Source organism: Phodopus roborovskii, unplaced genomic scaffold (assembly GCF_943737965.1).
Source record: "Phodopus roborovskii unplaced genomic scaffold, PHOROB, whole genome shotgun sequence".
Classification (NCBI taxonomy): Eukaryota; Metazoa; Chordata; class Mammalia; order Rodentia; family Cricetidae; genus Phodopus; species Phodopus roborovskii.
Genome location: NW_026126424.1, coordinates 1923716 through 1950632, shown reverse-complemented (window position 1 = coordinate 1950632; position 26917 = coordinate 1923716). Strand labels below are relative to the sequence as shown.

Sequence of the window (26917 nt, the reverse complement as noted above, 5' to 3'; positions counted from 1 at the left end):
GTCACTAGAACCCCAAGTGCAGTCATGACTTCCCAGGGGAAGCCATTTCTCCATTAGCAGATTTCTGCCTTTCACCTAAGTTACCATGAAATACCTCCTCTGTAGACATGCTATGTCACCAGCTCCAAGAGGCAGCACAAAATACATTAGGAAACAGAAAGGGGATTTGTATGGCTCTTGGACCTGCCAGTTCTCAGCACTAAAGAGCCTCATAAACTTGTTCAGCACCAACCACCTAAAATAAAGTAACATTTTAATGCCCCAACATGAAATATTAATCCAACACAAAAGCAGAAATCTGAGAATAAGCCATTTAAAAAAAAAAAATAGAAGTAGGTGTTCAAAATCTCTGTATCCCAGAACTTTAAAAAACAGGAAGAGGATTTCAATACAACTAACTAGAAAGATTTCATTCCAAGGAGGCTGAAGCTGGAGGTTTCTGGTTTGGTGGTGTAAAGGAGATACTATGAAATGGTCTAAGTGGCATTAAGAGGACTATTCTCAAGCCACTCCTAATCACAGGAACTATCCAAGAGACCAGTAATCAGTTATAAATTAGCTCTTAACCACTAAACAAGTCACAGTAACAGAACCACAGACCAAGCCTTGACCTTTATTTAAAAGCTGCGTATTTATTTCGCTTTCTGACTCTGTGCTTGTGCCTTCAACACTTTTACAACAATCTTCTGCTCCTCAATAAGGAAAGCCCGCTTGATCCTAGGAAGAAAAACAAACTTCAATTACCATTTAACATAGGAAATCAGCATTATAAGACGGAGCAGATCAAGAGCTGAGAAAACTGTACAAATAAATACCCACAGCTTCTAAGATTGCACTCATAAATTTTTACAGATGGCAATTCTAACTCCAAGTAGTCTTGCCTGCTCTGTAGTGACTATAAAATAAAATGGGCTGTGCTGGCTAATTCTGTCAACTGATACACAGGCTACTCCTATGGGAAGAAGGAACCTCAATCAAGAAAATGAGGTAATGCCAACCATGGGTGGGTGGGTGGTCCTGGGTGCTCTAAGGTGGCAGGCTGAGCAGACAAACATAAGCCAGCAGAGCTCCTCCATGGCCTCTGCTTCAGTCCCTGCCCCCACTTCCCTGTATGATGGGACTGCAGCTACCTAAAATGAAACAAGCCCTACCCTCCCCAAGCTGCCTTTGGTCATGGTGTCATCACAGCCTCGGGCACAAAGACAGTTGGACTATCAGCTAAAATTGCTTCTGGCTAATATATTTCCTGCACCAGGCTCCAGGACATGTTTCTCATAAAAACCAGCATGCTGATAGAAACTAAACTCAGGGGTAAAGAATGGAGCCAAGCACACCATCTTAACAGATGGGCTCAAATCTAGATTCTGTAGGAAATAAACCAAATATACCCAACATCCAATTGCTATGCCTCGAAGTCCATGACCTCAGAACCTCACCCCCCTTTCTTTACTGTACCAGCTCAAACACCTTTTCTGTTTCTACCACTCAACTTTGGCCTCAAATACCATCCCAGTTTCTTCAACTACATGAAATTTCTCTTTTAAATTCTTTCTTTCTTTCCACAGATACTTTGGGCACTGCCCCTTTCTAGTCATCTGAACTTAAACATTAAGTGCTGGTTTCTTCACCAAACCAACCAAGAAAATCCCACCGGGGCCCGGGAATGTTAGCCAGTGTCCGCAATCACCACTCTACCACCACCCAGAGATTAGCCCTATCCCTGCCAAACCCTCTCCAAGCCAGTATCTCCTCCCATGTAAAAACTCTCATCTTGTTACAGGAATGACCACATTTACTCTGCAGTCCTATTGTCCGTTTGTGGTTTACTAAATGATTCTCAGCTTTGCTTATTCACCGGTTCCTACATCTTACACCATCTCCTCCACAGGTGCCTACTAGCAAACACTAATTCACCATTTCATGTCCTTTCTCTCAAAACCAAAGCTATTTTAAAGATGCTTCCCAAAGTTCTGACATGGCCATCAGTGTTTTGTACAACATCCACCCATCAGCTGTCAAGGAAGAGTTAATACTGGAGGGCTCGCAGTGCAGAGAAACAGTGCCTCGCTCACCTGTCACGGACACACTTGGCGCACATGGAACCACCATAGGCCCTGCTGACGTGCTTCTTTGTCTTAGACAGTCTCATGAGGACTTTCGGTCTGACAGCACGAACCTGTAAGGAAAAGACGGCAATTACCCCGAGGTGCCTGAGTAAAAACGGACACCTCCTAGTAGCAGCTGCAATGGGAAGCCAGGTTACAGAGGAAAGGAAGGTCACTGCCTCACCCAACAAGCACTTCAGTCATTTCTCACATTGGCCATTTAAGAAAACAATCTATGTTCTTGGAAGATGTGGACCCCAGACATTTGACAATTCCCAGTTACCTTAGCAATTACCTGCCTTCAGTCACTTCCCCACCGAGGGATTAATACCCCAAAAGGTACTCACCCCTCGAAGTCTGCCCGGGCACACACCGCATGCAGATTTAGGTGCTTTCCCAACCTTCTTGGTATAAAGGTAAACAATCCTGTTGCCAGGGGTTCGAGACCTAGGAAGGGAGGGTATGAGCAGCTCAATATCACAGAGGTGACAGTGGGTACCTTAAATTTCAAAAAAAAAAAAAAAAAAAAAAAAGAATACTTACAGCCTAGTTTTGTTAGAGGCTGTATTGTAGGAAAGCCTACGCCGGTATGTCAAACGCTGAACCATTTTGAGCACCTAAAATTTAAGAGAAATCAGGTTTTACTGTAAATGCAAATCAAATTCAATTCATCACCCACAATACACCTTACACACATATTCAAGTATCCACATTTAGTAACTATTCCCATTGAGAAACGACTTACAGGCAACACTTTCCTACCAGTAGTTAAGTGTGAAGTTTAAAGTTAAAATCCTGACCATGGGCTCATTCCTCAAGGAGTCTGTTTTGTTTGGTGTCCCCACAAAATACTAACCAGGGAAGCTGGAGAAACACCCACTTAAGGTGTGCGAACAAGTGGGACCCTCAGCAATGCCATTCGCGGCAGCAGAGTCAGCTGCTGGCCTCGATAGTTTACACAGCTACCACTAATTAAGACCATCTCATCCTCAACAGTGCTGGCACACGCTACATGTTTTTAAGACCTGGGTCCTGTTCCACAGCAGCGTCCCCGAGAAGTAAATCCATCGATGGACTGACTCCCGTCCGTGCTGCGCACAGCACACACACGAACGACCCTCCAATGCGTTAGGAACCCAGACCCCGAACATGCTGGCAAGCGTTCCACACTCAGTTACACACACACACACACCCAGACCCCGAACATGCCGACAAGCGTTCCACACTCAGTTACACACACACACACACACAACCAGACCCCGAACATGCCGACAAGCGTTCCACACTCAGTTACACACACACACCCAGACCCCGAACATGCTGGCACCAGCGCCCCCCCCTCTCCACACACACCCAGACCCCGAACACGCTGACAAGCGTTCCACACTCAGTTACACACACACACCCAGACCCCGAACATGCTGACAAGCGTTCCACACTCAGTTACACACACAGAGACCCCGAACATGCTGGCAAGCGTTCCACACTCAGTTACACACACACACACACCCAGACCCCGAACATGCCGACAAGCGTTCCACACTCAGTTACACACACACACCCAGACCCCGAACATGCTGGCAAGCGTTCCACACTCAGTTACACACACACACACACACCCAGACCCCGAACATGCTGGCAAGCGTTCCACACTCAGTTACACACACACCCAGACCCCGAACACGCTGACAAGCGTTCCACACTCGAACTTCACACACACACACACGCAACCGCGTCCCACAGCGGGCCACCCCAAGGGGCACAAGCAAAGGGCGGCCAAGCTCACCTGTCCCCCGAAGCCCACCATCACCCGCTTTGTGGAGGAGCCCGAGCGTCAGGGCCCCACACCCCACAGCGGCCGCCGCCAGCGCCCCCGCCACCACCCATCGGGACGGACGTCAGCAGCGGGACAGCCGGAGGCTGCGGCCCCGCCCCGGGGCTCCGCGATCGCTTTACTAGCACGACCCGCGCCGCTCGCTCTCCGGTCCTGCCCGGCCGCCGCGGCGCGCGTAAACCCGGCTCCTCCGCAGGGACCGAGGGCTTCCCGAACCACGAGCCGAGCACCCGCCCGCCCGCCACACTGCTGCGCCGGCCCCTCACCCCCGCGGCAGCCGCGGCGCTGGCCCCCACGACGTCCCGCCCGCCTGGCGCCTCGGATGGCTGCGGATTGTAACCAGGGCAAACACGGAGAAGAGCTACGCCGCCATACCTGTAAGCACCGTCCCCGGAAGAGGAAAAGGAAGGGGCGGCCGGGCTCAAAGGTCAAGTATGACTGCGCAGGACAGGAAGCACGTCACGGGAAGAGGCATGACGGGGGAAGGTGCGCCGCCATGTTGTACGGAAGCGGGCGCGCGGACCTGTGGCGGCGGCCAGGCGTGGAGCCTCGGGCTCAGGCTGTTCTGTAGCCACGCGCAGGAACGTGAGTCAGGCGAAGGATTAGGGGGAGCGTCGCTGCGGAGGCTGCAGTAGACGGCCGAGGAGCCGTCCCCACGCCCCTGCAAGACTACACGGGCGCTACGTGCGGCACGTTTAGCCTAGGGTGCTTAGACCTGGGTTTAAATCTACCGCCGTCCCTGCAGGTGACCTGGGCCCTTGCCGTTCCCGGCCTTCCCTTCTGTCATTTAGGCGGAGCACAAACCTTTCCTATAGACTTTGGAACGAACATTTGCTATAATTGCTAGCTGTCTCATTTCGGGCAAGTCCCTAAGTCCCTAAAATGGAAGGGTCATTAGGTGCCCTTGCAGTGCAAAGATGAAAGGCATCCTGAAGTTAAAGCACTTAACCCAGACGTCTTACAAAGAGCTGGCTTATTACTGTGTGCAAACAGCTAAAGTTTGGTCTGCGAGATGGCGATGCGGACCGGAGCGGGCCAGCAACCTCCAGATGTCAATGTGAACGTTTAAATCATGAGTCTTTGGTTTTCATATTGTCAAAGGTAATGGACACTTTCCTTGGGTTTTAAAGAGTCCCACGTCACTGCCGTCCTTGTCAAGACACTAGTAAACTCGCAAATGGCTCTCTCCAGCCTGTTCTTCCAACTCTGGAAGCTGGTGTAGAGAGAGAATCATAGTTTTTGAATAAACGATTGACTGAGTGAATACATGTCTCTAGAGTCCCATCTCTTTATTTCTAGAGAGACTTCGCTGGGTAGAGAACCGTGGGAAATGGGAAATGTACAGTACAAGTTGTCAGTACATTTCCGTGCACGCCTCTCCATACTCCTAGAAAACGGTCTTGCTGTTATATATTTCCCAGGAAATACTTAACCCTACTGTGTGAGTTTTTTCTCTTTCAACTATGTTTGCATTTTTATTGTTCAGTCTTGCTGAAAATAAATCTTAGTAAAATGCTCAAAAACCCCTCATTTGTTTTTTATTAATCTCCTTTATTTAGTTCTCTGTCTATGTCTGCATTAATTTTTCTTTATATTATTTTATAATTTTTGTAAAGCTAACAAATGAACCTAAAATACTTTTCTGGTTTGGACTGAGGACATTTGAGGTTTAACATTTTTTAATATTTGGGATGGAGAGGTGGCTCAGTGGTTAAGAGCACTGGCTGCTTGCTCTTCCAGAGGATCCAGGTTCAATTTCCAGCACACACATGGCAGTTCACAACTGTCTGTAAGTCCAAGATTGGACACACAGGCAAGCAAAACACCAATGCACATAAAATAAAATGAATAAAATTTTAATGTAATTTTAAGGTTTTTTGATAAAAATTAATTTTAGTGGGATCATATTTAATACTCTGAATCTGTAGTTTGTGTCTTACTTTTAAAAAAAAAATTCCATAACCTCTTTAAAATATGCTGGGCTCCCAGTGATGTCACACACCTTTGATCACAGTATTCCGGAAGCAGAGGCCAGCCTGGTCTACAGATCCAGGGCTACACAGAGAAACCCTGTCTGAAGGAAAAAAGTCACCTACGTCTTCATCATCATCTCCTCATTTTTTGGTTTTGATATCCACCTTCCTCTCCCACCTCCTTTTGTTTGTTTGTTTGTTTTTGTTCTTTTTGATTTGGGCTTGGATTTTTTCAAGACAGGGGTTCCCTGTGCAACAGCTCTGGCTGTCCTGGAGTTCATTCTGTAGACTAGGCTGGCCTTGAACTCAGAGATCTGCTGGTCTGCCTCCGAAGTGCTGAGATTAAAGGTGTGTGGCACCATCCATCGCCCCTCTCCCACTTCTTGCTGGCCCCCTTCCTGCCCTCTTATGCTTTCATGACAAGCTTACACACACACACACACACACACACACACGCACATCTAGATTGTGAAATGAAACATGCAATCTTTTTTTATAACTCTTTCTTGCCCCCTCCCTTTAGTTCCTGTCTACTTTCTTAGTATATATTCCACATATGAGAGAAAACATGTTTATCTTTGAGTCTGGCTTATGTTGCTTAATATAATCTCCAGTTCCATTTATTTCCCTGCAAATACTGTAGCTTTATTCTTCATTACAGCTGTGTGTGTGTGTGTGTGTACATGTCTGTATCAATCACATTTTCTTTATCCATTCAGCTGTTGAGAGGAATTTGGGCTGTTTTCATATCTTGGCTGTTGTTCATAATGCTGCAATAAACATGAACTTCACCTGTGTTTTCAATTATGTAATGCCTCATGGAAGCCAAGTGTGGGCCCACATATCTGTAATTCCAGCATTTGGGAGGCTAAGGCAGGAAGAATATGAAGGCCAGCCTGGGACCTTGTTTTAAAATAAAATAAAACCTATTCATGGATTCATTTAGAGTTCTCTCTACAGAGTGAGTAGGGATATAATTTTTTCCACCTGTGGTGGTTTGAAGGAAAATGGTCCCCAAAGGGAGAGGCACTATTAGCAGGTGTGGTTTTGTTGGAGGACGTGTCTCTGTGGAGGTGGGCTTTGAGGTCTTATATGTGCTCAAGCCATGCCCAGTGAAGCAAAACATTAGCATTTGCCTGCAAGCTAAGATGTAGGACACAGCTACTTCTCCACTGTTGTGTCTGCCTGTATGCCACCATGTCACAGCATGATGATAATAGGCTAAACTTGTGAAAATGTAAACCACCCCAATTAAGTAAATGTTTTCCTTTATAAGAGTTGCCATGGTGGTGGTGTCTCTTCACAGCAATAGAAACCCTGACAAAGACAACATGTATAACTATCTCCAACTTCAATTATTTTTACTGCAGCCAATCTACTATATAACCTTTGTCTTCAACCAAAGCTATCTACATCTATTGACCTGAGATCTGGCTTTCTATTCTGTTCCACCGGCCAGGGTATCTTTTCTTTATTCATTCCACACTTTGCTAACTCTTTATACTTAATTAACTTCATTCCAGAGGGTACCCTTTACATTATTAATTCTGGTTTTTTGCTTGTATTTAGAATTGTAATTGGTTGTATATTTACTTTCAGTCATCTTGGCAAATTCCTCTATAATTTTTAGTAATTTATATGAAGATTCTTTACAAACCTTTTCAGATCATTTTATTTTAAGTGTATGTGTGTATGGTCTGCATGTATGTCTGTGCTGTCTGCATAGTTAGTTCCTGTAAAGGTCAGAAGATGGCATCAAATTCCCTAGAATGGGAGTCAGGGATGGTTGTGAGTCATCATGTGGATGCTGGGAATTGAACCCAGTCCCCTGAAAGAGCAGCAAAGGCTAGTAATTGCTCTCCAGCCTTGTCTTCTAAGATTCTTTAGAAGCAGTAATTTAAAGTGTTTACATGAGTAATAAGCATGTAACTTCATAAAAATTCTCAAAGTTAATACATACATCAAGACAATATGATCTACACTCCAAACGTGTTCTCTACCTCCTCCTTCCTCTTTCTCCCATCAAGGTTTCCCTAAATGTTCACATTCTATTGAACTAGCAATTCCATGAGCTTTTTATAGTGACAGAACAAAGAAATCCATAAAACAATACACGTTTCAAATACATTGCGTGGTGCATTGCAGGCATGTTACAGCATGTGGGGAAGACTTGTAGGCCTCTGATGCCACTTGACATCATTCTTAGCCCTCTGGTCGGTGGGTATGGCGGGTCTGTCTGTACATTCCAGAGGGTTTACCAAATGGTCACAGAGGAGGTCAGGTACAGAGGAAGGCAGAATGGCCGTCAAGGGGCTGAAGATGCCCCAAGATGATCTAGTTCCGGATTTGCAGCATTCCAGCCTCTCCACATTACTGAGCCTGGCCTGTCAATCAGCCTGTGTAGTGACAGCTTCTATCTAGTTCTCATGAAGAGAATTTACAGCTGGGCGGTGGTGGCGCATGCCTTTAATCCCAGCACTTGGGGGGCAGAGGCAGGCAGATGTCTGTGAGTCCAAGGCTAGCTTGCTCTACAGAGAGTGTTTCCAGGACAGCCAGGGCTGTTAAAATTAAATTGTCCCCCATTTTTGAACCCTCATAGAGACCACTGGTCATTATGTTTCTATTGCTAGCCTTTTTTCTTGTCCCCTGTTGAGCCCTTCTCTGAATGTGTTACTGTGTTTTTAATGCAATCAGCTTTGTTAGGGAGCACTTTCCCTACAAAGGGTTAAAATACCCCAGCATTTAACATTCTAAGTTTTAAAAATAGGAATTTGAGAACAAATTAGATTTTTCTAATAGAAATGTTTCTGAGCCTAAAGCCCTAAAGGGGAGTAGGGAAACCAATTAGCTTTAATTTAAATAATCATGTCTTAAGTAGCAAATGAACCAAGTTCTATTGTCAGAGAACAACTGTATGAAATCCCCCAAAGGTTAGCTTCAAAACAGCATTGATGCAATAGTTTCATCTCTTGCTAATGGATTAAGTTTCTGTTGGTCATTGTAACCTTTTTATGTTTAACTGGACATGGTCAAGGAGGGTGGGGGTGACTGAACTAATGGGGTAGAAGAGTTACGGGAAGCTCACATTGATGTTCCTATTGTTAGTAACTTAAAAAATATCAATGTAGCTAAAATTTTTAGTTCTGGAAGAAAACAGTTTAAGAAAACATGGGAAAATTGTATTTTCATATTCCAAAGTGTGTATGTACATCTACAAACAGACTATTGTTTATGTTTTCTCTCTACTTGTTATTTAAAGGAAATGGATGTGTTTTAGTTGAAATTATGTGACAATTTCACAAACATGTCACAATGCCAAATTTTTGCCAACATCACTAAGCCACTGGAAATATATTAAGCAAATATGTATTATTAAGAAGGCATAAAAGGCATTTACTAAACCCTGGCAGTGGGTTAACACCAGGAGATTTCTTTCAGATGGCTTAACATACTAGAGAGAGCAGGAATTTGGCCAAGAGTTGGAAGTGGACCATGGAAGCTTCAACATCTGTGCTCAGTGGCTTCCACTGATTTTTCTCCTGCTATTTCTTTTGATTTCTTCCTCTTCACCTGCTACATTTGTGTCCCTGGGAAAGCTAGCCAACCTTGAAGATTGTCTCTGTATCACTTATGTAGGAACTAGTATATTGTGGACATCCTGTGAGAACCAGAGCTGCAGCACAGGCTGAGGCTGGCACAGGCTGAAGCCAGCACATAGTGGGTGCTTTGTGAACTCTGGCCTTAGCAGACTATTGCTTTCTGGTCTCTGACTGCCCAGCTTCACATGTCATGATCATTTCTTGTTACAAATGTGCCTGTTTCATCTCCTTGTAGCATTTTTGAGGCATCTAAAAAAAGCAGCATAGAATTTATGGAGTTGGAATTCAATAGTAGAGTCACAGAAATGGTAGGCAAGGAGGAAACTGTTGGTGGGTCACAGCCATGGTTTTCTGAGGTTACATTTCTCCTGGAAACATAAACCCTGGATTTGGGAAAAGCAGGACCTGTGCCTTTGCTTATTATTTTTTTTTTTAATGGAAATCAAAGTAGTTGTTTTCATGGGAAAGGCTTAGTAAGCCATGCTGTAGAAGATGCTGATACATTTATTTCCATTGTTGCTTGTTCAATAGTCATGCTATTTTGTTACGAAGGACAAATAATTTTCCAGAATGCTCCTCCACCCCCACATGAAGAAGTACATAATATCATGTTTGTGTTGAAACTTTTTCTTCCAAAATGTCATAACCCCATCCAGATGAGAATTCAAATCCTGTTATTTTAATTTACATCTAGCCACCAGATAAGTAAAGTTATCATTGCAATTCTAATTAAATCGGATGATTGACTAAGGTAGCACATCAAAGAAGAGAAGTGAATATGATAAGTGGAAGACTTATTAATTAGTCTGTGTGGAAGAAATTCCAGAGATGTCAAGCTGAGCCTGCTGCAAGGAGAAAAGAGCAGACGAGAAAACGCTCGTTTCTTTGAAGTTAGGAACTGCGATAGTGATGGAGGTAATTGCGTCTGACTGGATCCAATAATGAAGAGCTGTAAATCAGACCTCAGAATGGAAGGAAAGATTCAAGTAACGAATGTGGCTGTCCCCCCTGCTGCGAAGAAACAGAATGTGGAGCGCACTAATTGACCCAGCCTATTTCCCAGTAGTTCTCTGTTATTATTTATTAATTTTTAATTTCTGAATTATTTACGTCCTGGGAAATTATTCCTGACAGCCTGTTAGGCGTGCCAGAGTTAATGGAGGATGAAAGGATGGGTACCAGAATTAGCAGGGATAGAGTCACAGGCTACTGGATTTAATGATTTTTGGAAAGAAAAATTGATTTCACACAGTGTGTCACTTTATACTACTTTAGGGATGCACCCGCTATTTGATTAATTGAGGAATAACCGATTCAAAGTATATTTGAAGTGTAAATGAGTCACAGCACTCCACTGTTTACTTTCCCCCTTTCCGGAAGCACTGGATTTTCTCGAAGCTGAAGATTAAATGCTGATGAAGACATGTTTGCACACCCTGTGCGCACACCTGTTCGATTCCTGTTCAACTCAGAGGGAAGCTCTTGCTATCCAAGAGCAGGCGCTTTCTTTCCCTTTTATTCCTTCTCCCTCGTCCCGCAGTGATTTCTTTATTCCAGCCCACAGACTCGAGGGGAGCCGTGGCCAGCCCCCCCTCAGGAACATCTCTCACCTGCTTTATGGCTTGCACCCCATGGTGGTGAGCATCGTTCATCCTAGCACTCGGGAGGCAGGGGCACGTGGATCTCTGTGAATTTGAGGCCAGCCTGGTCTATATAGTGAGTTCCAGACAGCCAGGGACATGTAGAGGAATGCTGTGTCAATAAAATAAATAAAGTAAACCAATCCTGTTAATTCTTCGTGCTGCTTGAGATCCAACTTCCATCCCCTGGGCATGGCTGCAGGGACTCTCTGCTGTATCCTGTCCAAAAAAGTTCAGAATCCTTAAAGCTTTGACCATTCCCTACAGCTTTCCCACCACAAGCTCATTCCTTTCCTCCTAGATTTCACAGCCAGTGCCACGTTTTGTTTTCCCCTAAAGGTCCTTTCCAGTCATTCCTCCCCAGCTGCCTTATTGCTGGCAGGTCTTACTCCTTTAGCCTGCCCTAATTTTCAGTCTTATACTTAATAGTTTACACCCTACCAAATGCAGAGGAAGACCGACATTTTTAAACACTTGTAATTATAGATTTACTGCAAGTACTCAATCCAAGCCAAACCAAAACACAGAGTAGCTGTGTCATGTGACATGTGCCAGGGAGGTGTAAACAAACCAACCCAGCTGAAGAAAAACGTGTTGTGGTTCCTCAGTAGCAGGTAGTAGAAGCCAATGTGCGTAGGAACAACGGGGAACAATGTGGGTCTGCTTGGAGACATGTAATGGGATTCGGTGCAGATTCGGGAAAGCCAAGGACTACAAGCTGGAGAGACAGGCCCTTCCTGCACGGGCTAGAAGAACTGCCCTCTACAAAGACATGGGCTCATGAGTGGAGTAACGCAAAAAACATTGTAGCTGAGCCCTTCTTGTAGAACCTAACCTTGGCTCCCTTAAAGCAGTGTTGTCTTGGTTCTGATACTTATTTGAGGGTGGGGGGAGGAGGCTGGTAAGGAGGGAAGGGGAGGGTCTCACAGTACAGCTCAAGACAGCCTCAACTGGAGGTAATGTCTCAGTCTCCCCAGGTGTATGGCTCTTAAACTGTGCCTTTTGTCTTCAGTTGACTCCTCCTACTGGAAGGCACAGCACTCTGATATGGGAGGAAGACGGGCAGCAGATGCCCAGCACAGGTTTGCTCACTCTCGCCGGATGCATCAGATCTGAGCGGAGCAGACTTCCACTCCATCGTGGTGCTTCAAGCTTTACTAAGAATAAAACTCTTAGGGAAAGGGCAGCTAAAGGAGTTCTGTTTGGAATATTTTTATGCGTCTTGAAAACCCAGACCCAAGTAGAAGATGGAGAAGAAGGTATAAAAACTCTTTGGGTAGGATAGTTTAGTGGTTATATTTGTGTCAACATAAGATTGGGGGGAAAGTGGAACTATTAGTTATAAGGAAATAATATGTGTAGAAACAAGGCAATGAAATAAAACAGAAAGTCCAGATCTGTGTCATGGAACTTGATACATGGCAAATAAACAAAATTGAAAGAAATGCTTTGTTTGATATATGATATTGGATCACTAAGTCATTACCAAAAGAACAGACTGCTGGCCATCTCCTACACAAAGATGAAATTAAAAACACAAACAAGGGAAGGAAAGACCCAGAACCAGTAGAAGAAAATAATGAATATTTGTGATGCTTAAGCCACACATCAAAAATGGTAATCGAGAAAACTTACAGTTTATCTATGTTAGTATTGAGGCTATTTGTTCAGTAAAGGATATCAGAAACTTAAGCAGAGCAGAAGACAATTGCAGCATGGCAAACTAACAAGGGATAGATGACATTGAAGTCAGGGTTTGCCCAGTAGAATGATTCCCATAACTTTATTTTGTCAGCCACATTGAAAGATAAGGAAGTGGAATTGATAACACATTTTACCCATATATCTAAAATGTTACAATTTCACATGGCTGCAAGAGAAAATTTTTTGTTGGGATATGCTGTAGTTTTATAAGTGTCTGACAGTCTCTCCGTCATAGCTCATCTCATTTCAAAAAGATTTTAATTGGAAATGCATGATATGTATTTCATGATATATTTCATTAAAGATAGATTTAATGCCCATTCTTCTACTCTCCTTCACTTTGCTATTTATTTATTTATTTATTTATTTATTTATTGGGAAAAGCTTTCAAGTATCCTAGGCTGACTTTGAACTCCTATGTGACAGAGAATGAATGACCTTACATTTGTAATCATTATGCACTCTGCTAACTAAGCTATATCCCAAATCCCACCCATACTTTAAAACTTTTCAGTCAGATTATATAACCATATTGATCAAAACTCAAGGCTTCTGTAATTTAACTCATGTTAAAATGTGTGATTTCATGATTAGCTTGCATTGTGAATAGTTTCAGTTTTGAGGTAAATCGTTACCTTTCTGGTGAAGGCACAGGCAAGCTGTCCTTTCTTTTGGAATTTTAGACTTGGGCGATTGAGGCTATTTATATATAGTGTGGTATCTGTGAGAATTACCAATACAGCCCTTGATTATTAACTATTTAGCATACATCTCTTCCATTTCAGGAACCACAAGCCCCGAGGAAGAATACAGGTATTGCAGTTAAATAAGGATCAGGATAAACAAATAGGCTGAACAGATGTTTATTCAGGGAGAAATAACTTACAACCTAGACAGATGAACACCAGCAAGTTCCACTGGATCCTCTCCTATCCTCATCCTACTAGTAAGAGAGTTTTCCCTGGTTCCTCCTCAGACCTCCTTCCACAGGTCACTTCCGCCCCTGGCTCCACCCCCCAATGGGCGTGGTCAGCGCCACAGAAGGAGACAAAGTGAATATCCCTCTACATATAGGAGCACTAATGTGTCATCTCTTTAACGGTTCTCCACCTTTAAAATGCTTTTCACAAGGATTTGTTTTTATTTTTTATCTGTGTACATGGGACTGTGGGCACCATGGAGGCCCAAAGAAGATAACAGCAATTACAGATGGTTGCGGGATTCCTGGTGTGTGTGCTAAGGACTAAAGCTGGGCCATCTGGGACAGCAGCAAGTACTTATGACCCCCTGAGTCATCCATTACTCCAGCTCCCTTTATAAAGCATAAAGGCTCTACCAGTAAGACTTTTCATAGGACATGGCTTATAAACGGGACAAATATGCTAAGTGAGCTCTGTCCCCCTGAAATAGCCCCATATTCTCTGGATGGTCACTATTTTTAAAGTCAAAAACAAAACAAAGAGGGACATGGGGCTGTGGTGCCTTAGTAGGTGAAGAGTTTGATTCCTAGGACTGGGTTACAGACTCACGGCATCATGCCTGGCTTTTAGGTTGGTACTGGAGATCTGACCTCAGATGCTTGTGTAGCCATCACTTACCCACTGAACATCTCCCACCCATGGACCAGCTTTTGATGGCTTATTGTTCATAACCCCTTATTGTTCATAAAATGCCCTCTTGAGTACTTGTCTTATAATTTCTTGGCAAAATTTCCATAACGAATACTTTCTGTTATGGTCTCTATCTAAACCGGACTTCCTCCTCCAACTGTCTCCCTCCCTCCCGTCCCCTCCCCTTCCCCTCCTCTTTCTTCTCCTCCACTCCCCTCCCCCCTCCCCCTTCCTCTCTCCTATTCCATTTCTTCCCTCCCTCTTTTACATTTCACTCAAAGTGGTGTCTCTGTTAGACGGTGATGATTATACCTGGATATTATATTGGCTGGAGGGACCACTTAGAAAACGACATGAAGAAATAAAGTGAAAAATATGAGGAAATAAAACTAAATTCTGCCAGGTGGTGCCTTTAATCCCAGCAATCAGGAGGCACAAACAGGCAGATTTCCGTGAGTTCCAGGCCAGCCTGATCTACAGAGCTAGTTCCAGGACAGGCTAATATAGTCTCTGGGAGGGTCTTCCTCTAAGGAGTTTCATTAGCCCTTTGAGCTGCCCTCTCCCCAAAGAGAAGAAAGTCACACAGCAGCAAGGAAAGGGAAACAGGAATAAGAACAGAACAGGCAGTAAACAGTAGACTTAAGTTTAGCAGAGATTAGCAGAAGGAATCACTTTTCTTTCAAGATTTATTTATTTATTTATTTATTTCCTTGCATGTAGGCCTGCAGGCCAGAAGAAGGCACCAGATCTCATTACAGATGATTGATTATGGGCCACCATGTGGTTGCTGGGAATTAACTCAGGACCTTTGGAAGAGCAGCCAGTGCTCTTAGCCTCTGAGCCATCTCTCCAGCCTCAGGGATCAATTTTCAATTGAGGTTTAAATTGGCATCATTATAACTCGTGATGTCTGACCAAAATAGTTGTCCTACTTTGGTTTTCATTGCCGAGATAAAGACCATGTCCAAAAGCAACGTGGGAAGGAAAGTTTATTTCATCTCACCTTGGAGAGGGAATTCAGGGTGGAAACCCTGGGTGCAGGGATTGGAGCAGAGACCATGGAGGGGTGCTTCTTACTGACTTGCTCCCCATAAACTGCTCAGCTTGATTTTTTTTTTTTTTTGGACAAGCCAGTACCAACTGCCCAGAAGTGGCTTCACTTACAATAGGCTCCCATAGCAAACATTAATTAAAAGTATGCTTCCACAGGCTTGCCTTTCAGGCTCATCTGATGGAGACATTTTCTTAACTGAGTTTCTCTCTCCTCAGATGACATTTGCTTCTGTCAAGCTGACCAAAATCTGATGAGCAGAATAGTCAAATAAACATATTATTGGACAATATAAGCACATGGAAAAACACCCAACTTACTGATAATGTGTTTATGAATAATACAAGAAATTAGACTTGCACCATAGCAAAATAATAGTTCTTACATGATAAAACAGAATGAGTTATATATTTGCCAAAATGTTGCTTTAGTTTTAAGTAAAATTAAAATTTCAATTTATTCATCTTGGTAGCCATGGTTTGAGTTGTCAATAGCCACAAACTGAGCCCACTTGTAGAACTTCTATATAGCAAAAACAACCACAATTTAAAAAGAAAAATAATAAATGGCCAGCATGGAGATATTGGCCTTTAATTACAGAACCTGGGAGGGAGAGGCAGGCAGATCTCCGTGAGTTTGAGGCCAGCCTTATCTATGAGTTTCAGGCCAGAGCTACACTGTGAGACCTTTCCCGTGTGTGAGTGTGTGTGTGTGTGTATGCATATACATATATACGCAAACAGATGTGGTCGTATGTTATTTATGATCTAATAAAGCTACTGGAGATCAAAATGCACAGCTAGCCACCAGCCATAGAGCCAGGTAGTGGTGGTCATGCCTTTAATCCCAAGACTCGTGAGACAGAGGCAGACGGATCTCTGTTAGTGCAAGGCCACACTAAGATACATGAAACTGGTTCAGTCTAAAAGAGAAACAGATCACACAAAGGTGATCTCAGTACTTGGGATCCCACACCTTTAATCCCAGCTCCAGAGAGGTGTATAAGATAGAGCGGGGTGGGAGGTGCATTCAGTCAGTCTCTCAGAGATTTATTCTCCAGCCACACTGAAGAGAAGACAGCCCTTTCAGCCCAAGGTAGAGGTAAAAGCTAGTGGCCGGCTGCTTTACTTCTCAGATCTTCAGCTTGAACCCCAATATCTGTCTTCATGTTTTTGTGATTTGTGTTCCAAACAAATAGAATAAGATCAGAAGCATCTAATCCAAAGATACTTCCAAAGTTAAATACAATTTTACGTTGCCTCTTTAAGCTTTCACATTGAAGAAACCATACATAAGTCAATACAACTCACATTTCCTTGCTCAGATTAGCGTCCCAGCTATAGTTCTCTTCAAGAGACAGCAGGCAGATGGAATGTGCAGCCCTGTGACGTGCTAAGGAGCCGGGGCTGCTCCTGTCTTCTCCAGAGGCCACCTAACAATATTTTGGTTATGTTTGTGAGTGGGAAAGTGGAAGACGTCTGATTGCTGCCTGTCCTTGGGTAGATGTCGTTTTTCATTTATTGTCAAAGTATGTACCAATTATTGAAAATTCAATCCATGACTCAAAGCTAGAATTTGAACATGATTTTTAGCTCCATAGCCCACACTGTTAACACACACACACACACACACACACACACACACACACATTGCCTAGCCTCTTCTGACATAATTGTCCTTGTTGTTGGAGACTTCTTGGTTGCTTTGTTTCATTTTGCATGCTAGGGCTCTCTCACTCATGCTATGTAAGCTAGCACTCTGACACTAAGTTACATCCCTAGGCCTGGAAACAACAACCTTAGTCTAGTCACTAACCTATTTATTTATATGTGTTCCCTGTGTGTGGAAGTCAGGGGACAACTTGTGAGAGTTTATTCATTCTTTCTACCACGTGGGGCTCAGGGATCAAATTCAGGTCATCAGATGTAGCAACAAGTGCCTTTATCTGCTGAGCCAGCATGAGGGTCTGGAGACAAACTTCAGAAACTGTTCATTGAAAGATAGGGAGAAGAAAGCGAAAAGAGGTTCAGTGAGAAATGAGGGAGGGAGGAAGGCAGAGAGAGGGAGGCAAGCAAAGGGAGGGGGCAGGAAGGAGGGAGGGAGGGGGGAACAAGCATGCCCTGGGAGAAATGAACGCTAGAATGAATACCTGGTGAATCTTGTAATCCTACTCTGCCTAGGCTGCCATTGACCCACTAGCTTGGAATCTCTTGCTGCTGACTCTTTGGCCCAGCACAACCTAGGCATATGATTCACTTGTATCCCATAGAATTCACCCTCCTCGCACAAAAGTTCCAAAGTAGAAACTAACTCCTCAATAAACCATGTCTTCCTCCTCTCATTCTTCGTGTTTGTTTTGTTTTGTTTTAATGTTGGCAGAAGAAAGCAGCAGCAGCAGCTACTGCTGCTGTGTTTTATTATACCTTCCTCCTTTTTTGGGGGGCGGGGTGTCTCAACAATGTGGTCCAGGCTTGTCTGGAACTCACTGTGTAGGCTAAGCTGCTCTCAAACTCAATCCTTCAGACACACCCTTCTGAGTGCTGGGCTTGACCACAGGGAAGTGCCACCACCCCCAGTTCTCACTATTTTGCTTATTTGTTTTTTAAATAAAGCACACAGGAATTAAACTTTTGAGATCTGCAATGTCTTTATTCTTTCGTCATATATATTTGGTAGTTTGACTGAATCTAGAATTTTCTTTAGGAGTTTTACTTCCTTTGTCTTTCTAGAAGTGAGAGGTCTGAAAGCATTCTGGTTCCTGGTCCTGTGTAATCTGTTCTTTCCCCTTGGATTTTCTATGGCTCCTCACTGTTTGGCCACCTCAGTGATGTTCTTGAATCTGTTTTCCGGGGCACTTGGTGGCCTCCTCCCATCTGGCACCTCATGTCTTCCACTAGCAGAGTTGTGGTTGGCTTGCTTATGATTTCCCGCTGTTTTCTGTGTGTTCCTGCCTGAGTGCCTTTCTTCTCCACTTATTTTCCTCATATCATCTCTTCAGTTTTTCATCACCTTTTTTTTTTTTTTTTTTTTTTGACTGTGTTTTTAGGTTGTTTCTGAACTTTACTTTCCAATTCCTCTGTTGAGTTTTTAACTCCATCCTTTTTTCTTTAAACTTTCAAGAATTTTTATTATCTAAAATTTCCTTTTTATGTAAGACCTATTTTCTGATTTTTGTGAGGATAATAACAATAGCCTGTTGAAGTTTTTAAAAGTTTTTTTTTTTTTTTTTTTTTGGTGGGGTGGAGGGATGGTTTTCCAAGACAGGGTTTCTCTGTGTAGCCCTGGCTGCCCTGTAAGTCTGTAGGCTGGCCTTGAACTCACAGATGTCTACCCAAGTGCTGGGATTAAAGGCATGTGCCACCATGGCCTGGCTTTTTACATAGTTTTTATTTCTTTCAGAATACTTGGTTCTAGTTACTAATTTGGTTTCTAGTTTCCATGCTGAGTTCCCCTCAAATGTGTGCCATGTCTTCTTCTGTGTTTAGGATTAGGAATGAGGAATTGTCCTGCAAGAGAGGGGGAGGAAGGATTGTAGGAGCCAGAGGAGTCAAGGACACCACAAGAAAGAGGTCCGTAGTGTAGTTTTATTGCAACTTGATATCCATGTTTGGTTAATATCTCTGGGATATTCCTTTTCTGAAGGGAAATGGAGGAGTAGATTGGGGGAAAGAGGAGTAGGGAGTAGGCCAGAGAAGAGAGGAGAGAGGGGAAACTTCGGTCAGGATGTAATGTATGAGAGAAAAATAAATTAAAAAATTAATAAACAGATAAAGTGGATAGTAAAAAAAATAAAAACGGCTAAGTGATGGATATCGCACCGACTGCTCTTCATACACAGAGGCTCTTTTCCTTTGAATACCACTCGCCGCGAACTGAAGATGGTACAGGTTGATACTCTTCTGAGGTCAACATTTAAAAATTCTTCCTGGGTTGCTATGCTTTGTGGAACAGGCTTTTTCACCTCTCTTAAAGGGAAACCATCGTCAGGCTTCTGGCATTCTGGGAGAGAGATGAGGGAAGTATAAGAGCTTTTAGCACAGAATATCCATCGCTGTTCCTGCGCATGGGGTGATAAACAATGAGCACATCTTCAATCATATCTTTTACCCTGCAGCCCTGAGGCCTATTGCTATACTTACTCCAGAGAATCAACCATTATGCCAGGGAAGTAGAAAGGCTAATTGTCCAGTACTGTGCAATATGAATGGAGATACAGGGATCTAGCCTGCCAAAACAGCTCTCCCCTAATCCCCTTACTTAGCCTCTTCATTGATCAGCCTCCCCTTTGCTCCATTTATTGAGTGTGTAGCACTGCTGGCTGCCAATCTGCTTTGCTATTTCCAGAGGTCAGGCACTTCTGTATTCTCTTTCATGTGGCTTTATGTCTTCCAAAGAAAATCTCCTTATTCACATTTTAGTGAGATTTTGCAGAGAAGCAAAATTAGATGCATGGTTTAGCCAACCATTTTCATCCAGAAAACCATTTACATTTATTTCTGCTTCTTTTGAGGTGAAAAATAAAGCAGAAGCTTTGGGACACTGAGGTAAAAACCAAAGGATTCTTCTATCTCCTTTAATGTCTACAATGGAGAAAGTATCATGATTAGAACAAGCATTCATTGAATTTCTGTGCTTACAGTTGTTATGGGACTTTGAAGCTTGAGAACTCACACCTGGCCCACAAAGCCAATCCATAGTGGGTTTCCACCACTCATGGCCTTATTGGGGATACAGAGGCTGGCTAGTCAAAGAGCAGAAGGTATTTTATTATTGTTACTGGCCAGAACTGATGTGTTACATTGCACCTAAATTCATACTACCTCAAATGAGGGAACTTCAATGTCCAGGGTTTCTATAATAGATATGTTATATAACAAGAAAGATGAATTTCCAACAGTTTTTTCTCATGTTGCTTTTCTTTTCCTCTTGAGAAAGGAGAGTATAATTAGTGCAAGCTAGATTACAATATGGGATCAATCCACCTCAGCGTTCCAAGTGCTGAGATGCAGCTATCTGAAAATGAGGCTTGCCAGATAGCTGCATCCGAGCACACAACGAGGCTTGTTAGATAGACTTCCCTATACTTTTAGGGAAGGTGCCTCCAAAACATATATGAGCTACAAAAAACAATGAGTCAAATGATACTACTCTTAATTAAAAATAACAGGCCTGAAGAGATGGCTCAGTGGTTAGGGATGCTTGATGCTCTTCTAGAGGACCTGAGTTCAGTTCCCAGCACCCATGTTAGGCAGCTCACAAATGCCTATAACTCCACCTCCAAGGGATCTGCGACCTCTTTTGGACTCTACATCCTGCACACCCATGACACACAACACACACACACACACACACACACACACACACACACACCAAAAACAAACAAATATATAGAAATAAAAGTAAGCTATAAAAGCAGGACAAGGGCCAGTTGAGAAGAAAGAGCTAGCAGGAGTGGGAGTCAGGGCCTATAAAAATGGCTTCACTTCATCTCAGCTTAAGGTCAGAGAGTTCATAACTATCCTTACTCTTCCAAAATTAAAGTCGTAAGACCTAAAGGTATGGCTACTATAGGATGTTTGGTCTCGGTCATTGATGTCTTATTTAAATAACAAGAGACTTACTCTGCGGTGTGGTTACTCTTAACCCTCAAGGCCAGATAATGAGAAATTCAGTCTAAGGCGTTGTTACCAAATGTTTGGAGATTTAAGGATGAAGGTCTGTTTCTTCCTTGTATTTGATAAAGAAATCTTCTACCATGTTGCCCTTTTTGGTTGGGGTACATAGAATGTTGAAGAATAAACTTGGGGCATTCAGTATTCACTGGATTACTCTCCTGACTCTATTTTGTGTCTCTATCTTTTCCTTAGTATTTTTACCTGCCATTTCTTAATCCACACTCCATCTCCCAGGCATGAATACAGGTTAATACATACTGCTGCCTAAAAGATAGGCTGTATACAACATGGAAGAGGGAAGAGAGGTGAATATGACCACAGTACATTCTGTATACCTGGGGAATTGTCAGAAAAAAAATTCTTTTTCATCCTTTGTTTATTTGTTTAAAACAGAGTTTTGCTCTGTAGCCCAAGCTGCTCTGAAACTTATTCTGTTCAGGCTGGCCTTGAAATCATGGAAATCTTCTTGCTTCAGACTCCTGAGTGCTAGTATTTTAAGTAGGAGGTACTGTAACATCTGACTCTAGCAATAGCTTTTCATGGCAAGTGTGATAGTTAATAGTGATTGTCAACTTAGCAGGATCCAGAGTGTCTTAGTTAGGGTTTCTATTGCTGTGAAGAGATACCATGACCATGGCAACACTTATGAAAGAAAACATTTAATTGAGCCTGGCTTACAGTTTCACAATTTTGTTCATTATCATCATGGTGGGACAAGGCAACATGTAGGCAGATGTGGTGCTGGAGAAGGAGCTGAGAGTTCTACATCTGGATCCACAGGCAGCAGGCAAAGAACTGTGAGCCACTGGGCCTGGCTTAAGCATCTGAGACCTCAAGGTTCCACAGTGACACGAGCTTCCGCCAACAAGGCCACACCTCCTAATATCGCCACTCCCTATGGGCCAAGTATTCAAACACATGAGTCTATGGGGGCCATACCTATTCAAACCAACACAAAAAGTCACTAAAAAGACAAGTATCTAGGCATGCCTGTGAGGGATTATCTAGGTAACTGGGGTGGGAAGGTCCAGCTTAATTGTCACCATCTTCTGGGCTGGTGTCCCACACTGTAAAGAAGAGAAAGCAAGCTAAGTGCTAGCATTCATGGCTCTCTGCTTCCTGACTGTGGTCACAATGTGATAAGCCACATCAAGCTCCTGTTGCCCTAACATTCCTGCTGTGATGGACTGGACCCGGAAACTCTAGTCTAGAAGGAGCCCCTCCTCCATAAGATGATTTTGTCATGCATTTGGTCACGGAAGTAAGACAAGTAACTAATCTCCCAGTCTACCCAGGAATCAGACATACACTGTTTGCTGTCTTGGGGCTTATGCTGTGGCAGACAGAGCAAGCACGAAACATGATTGTCTGTGGTAGGAAGAGGGAAGCCTGCATCCATCTCAGCTGCGGTGAGCCTCTGATCATTCTATGAGCAGGCATAGAAGATGGTAATTCACGAAATACCTCAGAGCCAAGTTGCCATACATGTGAATATCAGAGGTTTGTTTTGGAGGGTAGAGCCTTGGGGGAGGGGGTATATGGGGCAAGAAGCAATTCATATCTCAGAAAGGAAAAAATGCTTGGTAGCAGAAACACTTGGCTGAATTAGGGGAAATTGCTATTTACTGGCTCAGCAGCTCATTCAGCTGTAATATGACAGCACATTTCAAATGACAAGTTATCAAAAAGTACATATATACTATTTTTTTTCTTTTTTGTTATCAATATCTTCTTTATCTTTTTTCCTTTTTTTCTTATTTTACATATGGATCCCAGTTCCCTCTCCCTCCCTTCCTCTCTCTCTCTGCCCCTTTCTCCTACCCTGACCACCCTCCCACTGCATCCCCTCCCATTCCACAGTACACATATATTCTTAATGGTTTAAATCTCTATTAGAATGCAGAATGGGTCTTCTAACCAGCACATTTGAACAGGAGCTATTAAAGAGTAGACAGAACCATCTATTATAGTAGTTGCTAATGTGTTTATCCCTTCTCCCCAATGTTTTTGTTTTTATCTAATTATAATTCAGTGTTTAAAAGATAAAGGACTTTTTTGTTTTGTTTTGTTAACAATCCTCGTTGCTCAATAGCTGAATTTATGTGCTGTCCTGGATCATAGGGTTAGCAGTGCTTATTTCAATATTAAATAGAAGGATTCTTTTTCATTGAAGTGAGCGGGGAATTAAGCTTACAACTTCAATTACCAATAATTAATTCCCCACACTGCAGCCATGCAGTTTGCATTTAAGCTCCCAATGCCCACAGGATAACGAAAATCTATTTTGATCACTTTTTATTTTCATCATTTAAGGAGTACATCTTACTCCAATTAGGCCCATGCATTTCAGATTGCAGGAGAACAAATAATCTTTCTCAAAAGCTGGAGTGGGATTCGCTTCTAAGCCAGACAAAGACAGTTCTGCGACCTTTTTCTGTCTCTTGCTCAAAGGGGCATTTCATATTGTGAGGAATTAGCTATCTTGTCTACATGAAGCCAGTATTTAAAAGCACATGGATATTTTCCTAAGTTTGCTTTTTCTTATGTCCTGAACTATTCTTTTCTGGCTTTCAGAAAAGAACAAGAGCACCTAATACCCAGTGAAGTACAGCACAGTCTTTCTGTAAGGCCAAGCCCAGACACTCTGTCTAAGCGAGAGGACCAGAAAGGACTGTTCAGAAAAGGGAGGCCTCGCCCAGATGTGGACAGGAGAGACCGAAGCCATCGGGGAATTGCAACTTCTTTTGACAAATACAAAGGCACAGAGGGAAACCACCAGGGTATCACCAAAGCACAGACAACAATTGGAGCTGGAGTTCTTACACATAAGCGGCCATGCTTGGAATCAGGTTCCCTGGAAATAGGCAGGCTGGGAGCACATGGAAAACAATTTGTAAGAAGTGCAGCTGCCTGGGTTTCTTCTGGCCTCAGGGGTTAACGTTCTCACCACTGAGCCTTACAGTTCATTTAAACTCATTGCAAAACTCACTTAAGTGGAATTCAAGTAATCGGAGCCACGAACTAACTGGAATATGCTTCTATACTTGGCTTTCAGGAAAATGAGAAAATCATTCACAGCAAGAGTGTCTGTTAGTCATTTAGTGAGATGTAAGTGCCATCACTCTCTACAGCAGTAAAGCAAGTTCTGAGGTGGGATACATGCTCATCTCAGCCCAAAGCTATCCAAATCAGGATCCTGGTACCTCAAAAGTCTTTAGCATCATAGTAACACACTTAAAAACATTAAATTTTACTTTATGTGCATTGGTGTTTTGCCTGTCTGTGTGCCTGCGTGTGGGTGACAGATCCCTTGGAACTGGAGATACAGACAGTTGTGAGCTGCCATAGGGGTGTTGGGATTTGAACCTGGGTCTTCTGGAAGAGCACCAAACCGTCTTTCCAGCCCATAACCTGCTTTTCTTTTCTTTTTTTTTTTTTTTAGGATTGAATTAGAGTTCTTGTGTTACACTTGCTTTTATGAGAACATAAACCACTGGCAACTAATATTTTAAAAAGATTTTTTTAATGGAATTTGAGACAAAAAAGCCTTTCTTGTTAAGTAAATCTCTCTCTCCCTCTCTCTCGGTGTGTGTGTGTGTGTGTGTGCGCACGCGTGTGTGTAAGGAAAAATATGGCTGTTACTTAGGCACCATGGTTGTTCTTTAGTTACAGTGATAAGAATAAAGGCTGGAGAAGGGGTGGGGGTGAGTGGTCCCGGGTGAGGGTCCCAAGTGAGTGGGGTCGGAGGGAATAACACGCCAGGCAGATAGAGCTTAAATGTGGAGTTTATTTAGAAAGGGGAGTGAGGGAGAAGGGAAGAGACATAGAGGCACCAGAACAGAAGAGGAGAGATGGGGAGGGGGGGGAAGAGAGTGTACTGGGCAGGGGTCTGACTTTTAAAGGGGTCCTTTGCACCTGCCTGCAGACTGGTACTCATGGAACCCTGGGCTGACCGGAGTACTGCCTGAGTGCGGTCTGCCTGGTGACAGGGGCAGGCCAGCCTAATGCCCGAATCCTTACAATGGTTGTGTGATACTTTGATTATATTCTGACAGTAAAGCTTGCTTGCTTGGAGTCTGAGGGAGGAGCTAGCCACTAGCTGACCAAAATTAACCACAGAGGTTTTGGAGGACTGAGTACAGATAGGAGACAGGAAGCAGTGAGGCAGGGCTGAGGGAGGATTTCAGCCTTCTTTTTGATGGAGGAAGGGGAAAATAGGAGTTGCTGTGGCTTCTCTGATCATTCGGGTTCTTACCCCAATATCTGACTCCCAATTTTTTATTGATAAGGCGTAATTATTAGATAAACACTTCCCCCATCAATCTTATTTTGCGACAAGGTCTATTATATGCTAGTGCTTGACAAGTGTGCTAGGCTGGGTGCTAAGGAGCCCCGGCACCCTCTGCCTCCACTTCCCAGCATTGCGTTCAGAAGTGTACCACCATGCTTACCTTTTTCTCCCTGCCCCTTTTAAAATATGGGTTCTGGGGCTCAAACTCAAAGTAATTCCGTCAGCGCCATCTCCATAGACCATTTGTGAAATCTAATAGTTAAACATTTTAGTTTCAGCCATGTGGTGGTGGTGCATGCCTTTGATCCCAGCACTCGGGAGGCTGAGGCGCGCTGATCTTTGTGAGTTCCAGGACAGGCAGGACTGCATGGAGAAACCCTGTCTCAAAAAAACCAACCAAGCAGTCAGCCAACCAACCAAACAAAAAAACCTCCAAAACTCCAAAATTTCTATTCAAGCTATTATCCAAGCATTCTGACTTTTTTTAATTTATTTTTTTGCATTAAGTTAAAATTTTAACATTGGAGAACAAGATGTCCAACCAAACCCAACAAATGCAAGGAGAACAGACAGGCTTTGATTGGGAGCTGTACATGAAACACAGAGAAACAGAATGTTCCCTTCTGAAGGCCAAGATCACATGGGAACAGGGACCCTCCGCGGGCCCTGCCAATCTAAGCTTGGTGCACAGCCACACATGCCCACCTCAGGAAAATAAGCTAAATAACATAAACGATTTCTTTTCCCAAGACTAACCTCCGAGGTCCCCACCCCACCTCCCCCATTTTTTTCTTTTTGAGACAGCGTTTCTCTGTGTGACAGTCTGGTCTGTCCTGCAACTCTCTTCGTAGATCAGACTGGCCTAAAACACACGGACATCCTCCTGCCTCTGCCTCCTGAGTGCTGGGATTAAGGGAGTGTGTCATCACCACCTGGCTTTGTGTTTTCTTTCCTTAACACAGTTTTTGTCAATGAACCACTTTGACAAAGGAGAGGATTTGTTCTGCCTGTGCATGTAGATCTACCTTGTGGCGCCCTTGCTTGGTTTCTGTCTTCAATTGTTCCAGTGCCATAGTTTCAACAGTAAAAGCATGCCACTCACGCTCCTTGTCGTCTATCAAACACACTTTTTCTTCTTCCAAGAGTATGCTCCATTGCTCACGGTCTGCTAAGGATTTTGCCACAGACAAGCATCTTCTTCCCAGGAACCTCTTCGTGGCCGTGTAAAAATGGACATTCCTGAGCACAATGGCTATGATAAGCCCACGAATCCCTAATGGATCATACTGCTCTGAGGTCACACATGCTGTCATAGACAGTCACAGGGATTGAGGAGAAGAGAGGGGCCTCAAACTGATTTGGAGAAATTGACTAGCTCCAGGGTTGTCTACAACAAGGAGCAGCAGAAGCCTGGTGGCTGATTCTGCCTGGGAGA

At 43.4% G+C, this 26917-nt stretch overlaps 1 protein-coding gene across 1 annotated transcript; it reads right to left on the bottom strand.

Annotated features, from left to right (window-relative positions):
• Window positions 1-593: 593 nt before the first annotated feature.
• Window positions 594-2722, bottom strand: Rpl34 (ribosomal protein L34). The gene is made up of 4 exons (XM_051185479.1): window positions 2649-2722; window positions 2453-2552; window positions 2073-2176; window positions 594-717 (listed from the first exon to the last, which is right to left on the bottom strand). The coding sequence occupies exons 1-4, from the start codon at window positions 2711-2713 to the stop codon at window positions 633-635; spliced, it is 354 nt and encodes a 117-aa protein (XP_051041436.1). The 5' UTR covers window positions 2714-2722; the 3' UTR covers window positions 594-632.
• Between the last annotated feature and the right edge of the window lie 24195 nt (window positions 2723-26917).

Bases quoted from the DNA above. Each gene is read 5' to 3' on its own strand.
- Rpl34 (XM_051185479.1), bottom strand. From the start codon at position 2,713: ATGGTTCAGCGTTTGACATACCGGCGTAGGCTTTCCTACAATACAGCC. The intron at 2,553-2,648 runs GTAAGTATTCTT...CTCCCTTCCTAG, and splicing joins GCCTCTAACAAAACTAGGCT to GTCTCGAACCCCTGGCAACA. The intron at 2,177-2,452 runs GTGAGTACCTTT...TTTTCCTTACAG, and splicing joins GCCCGGGCAGACTTCGAGGG to GTTCGTGCTGTCAGACCGAA.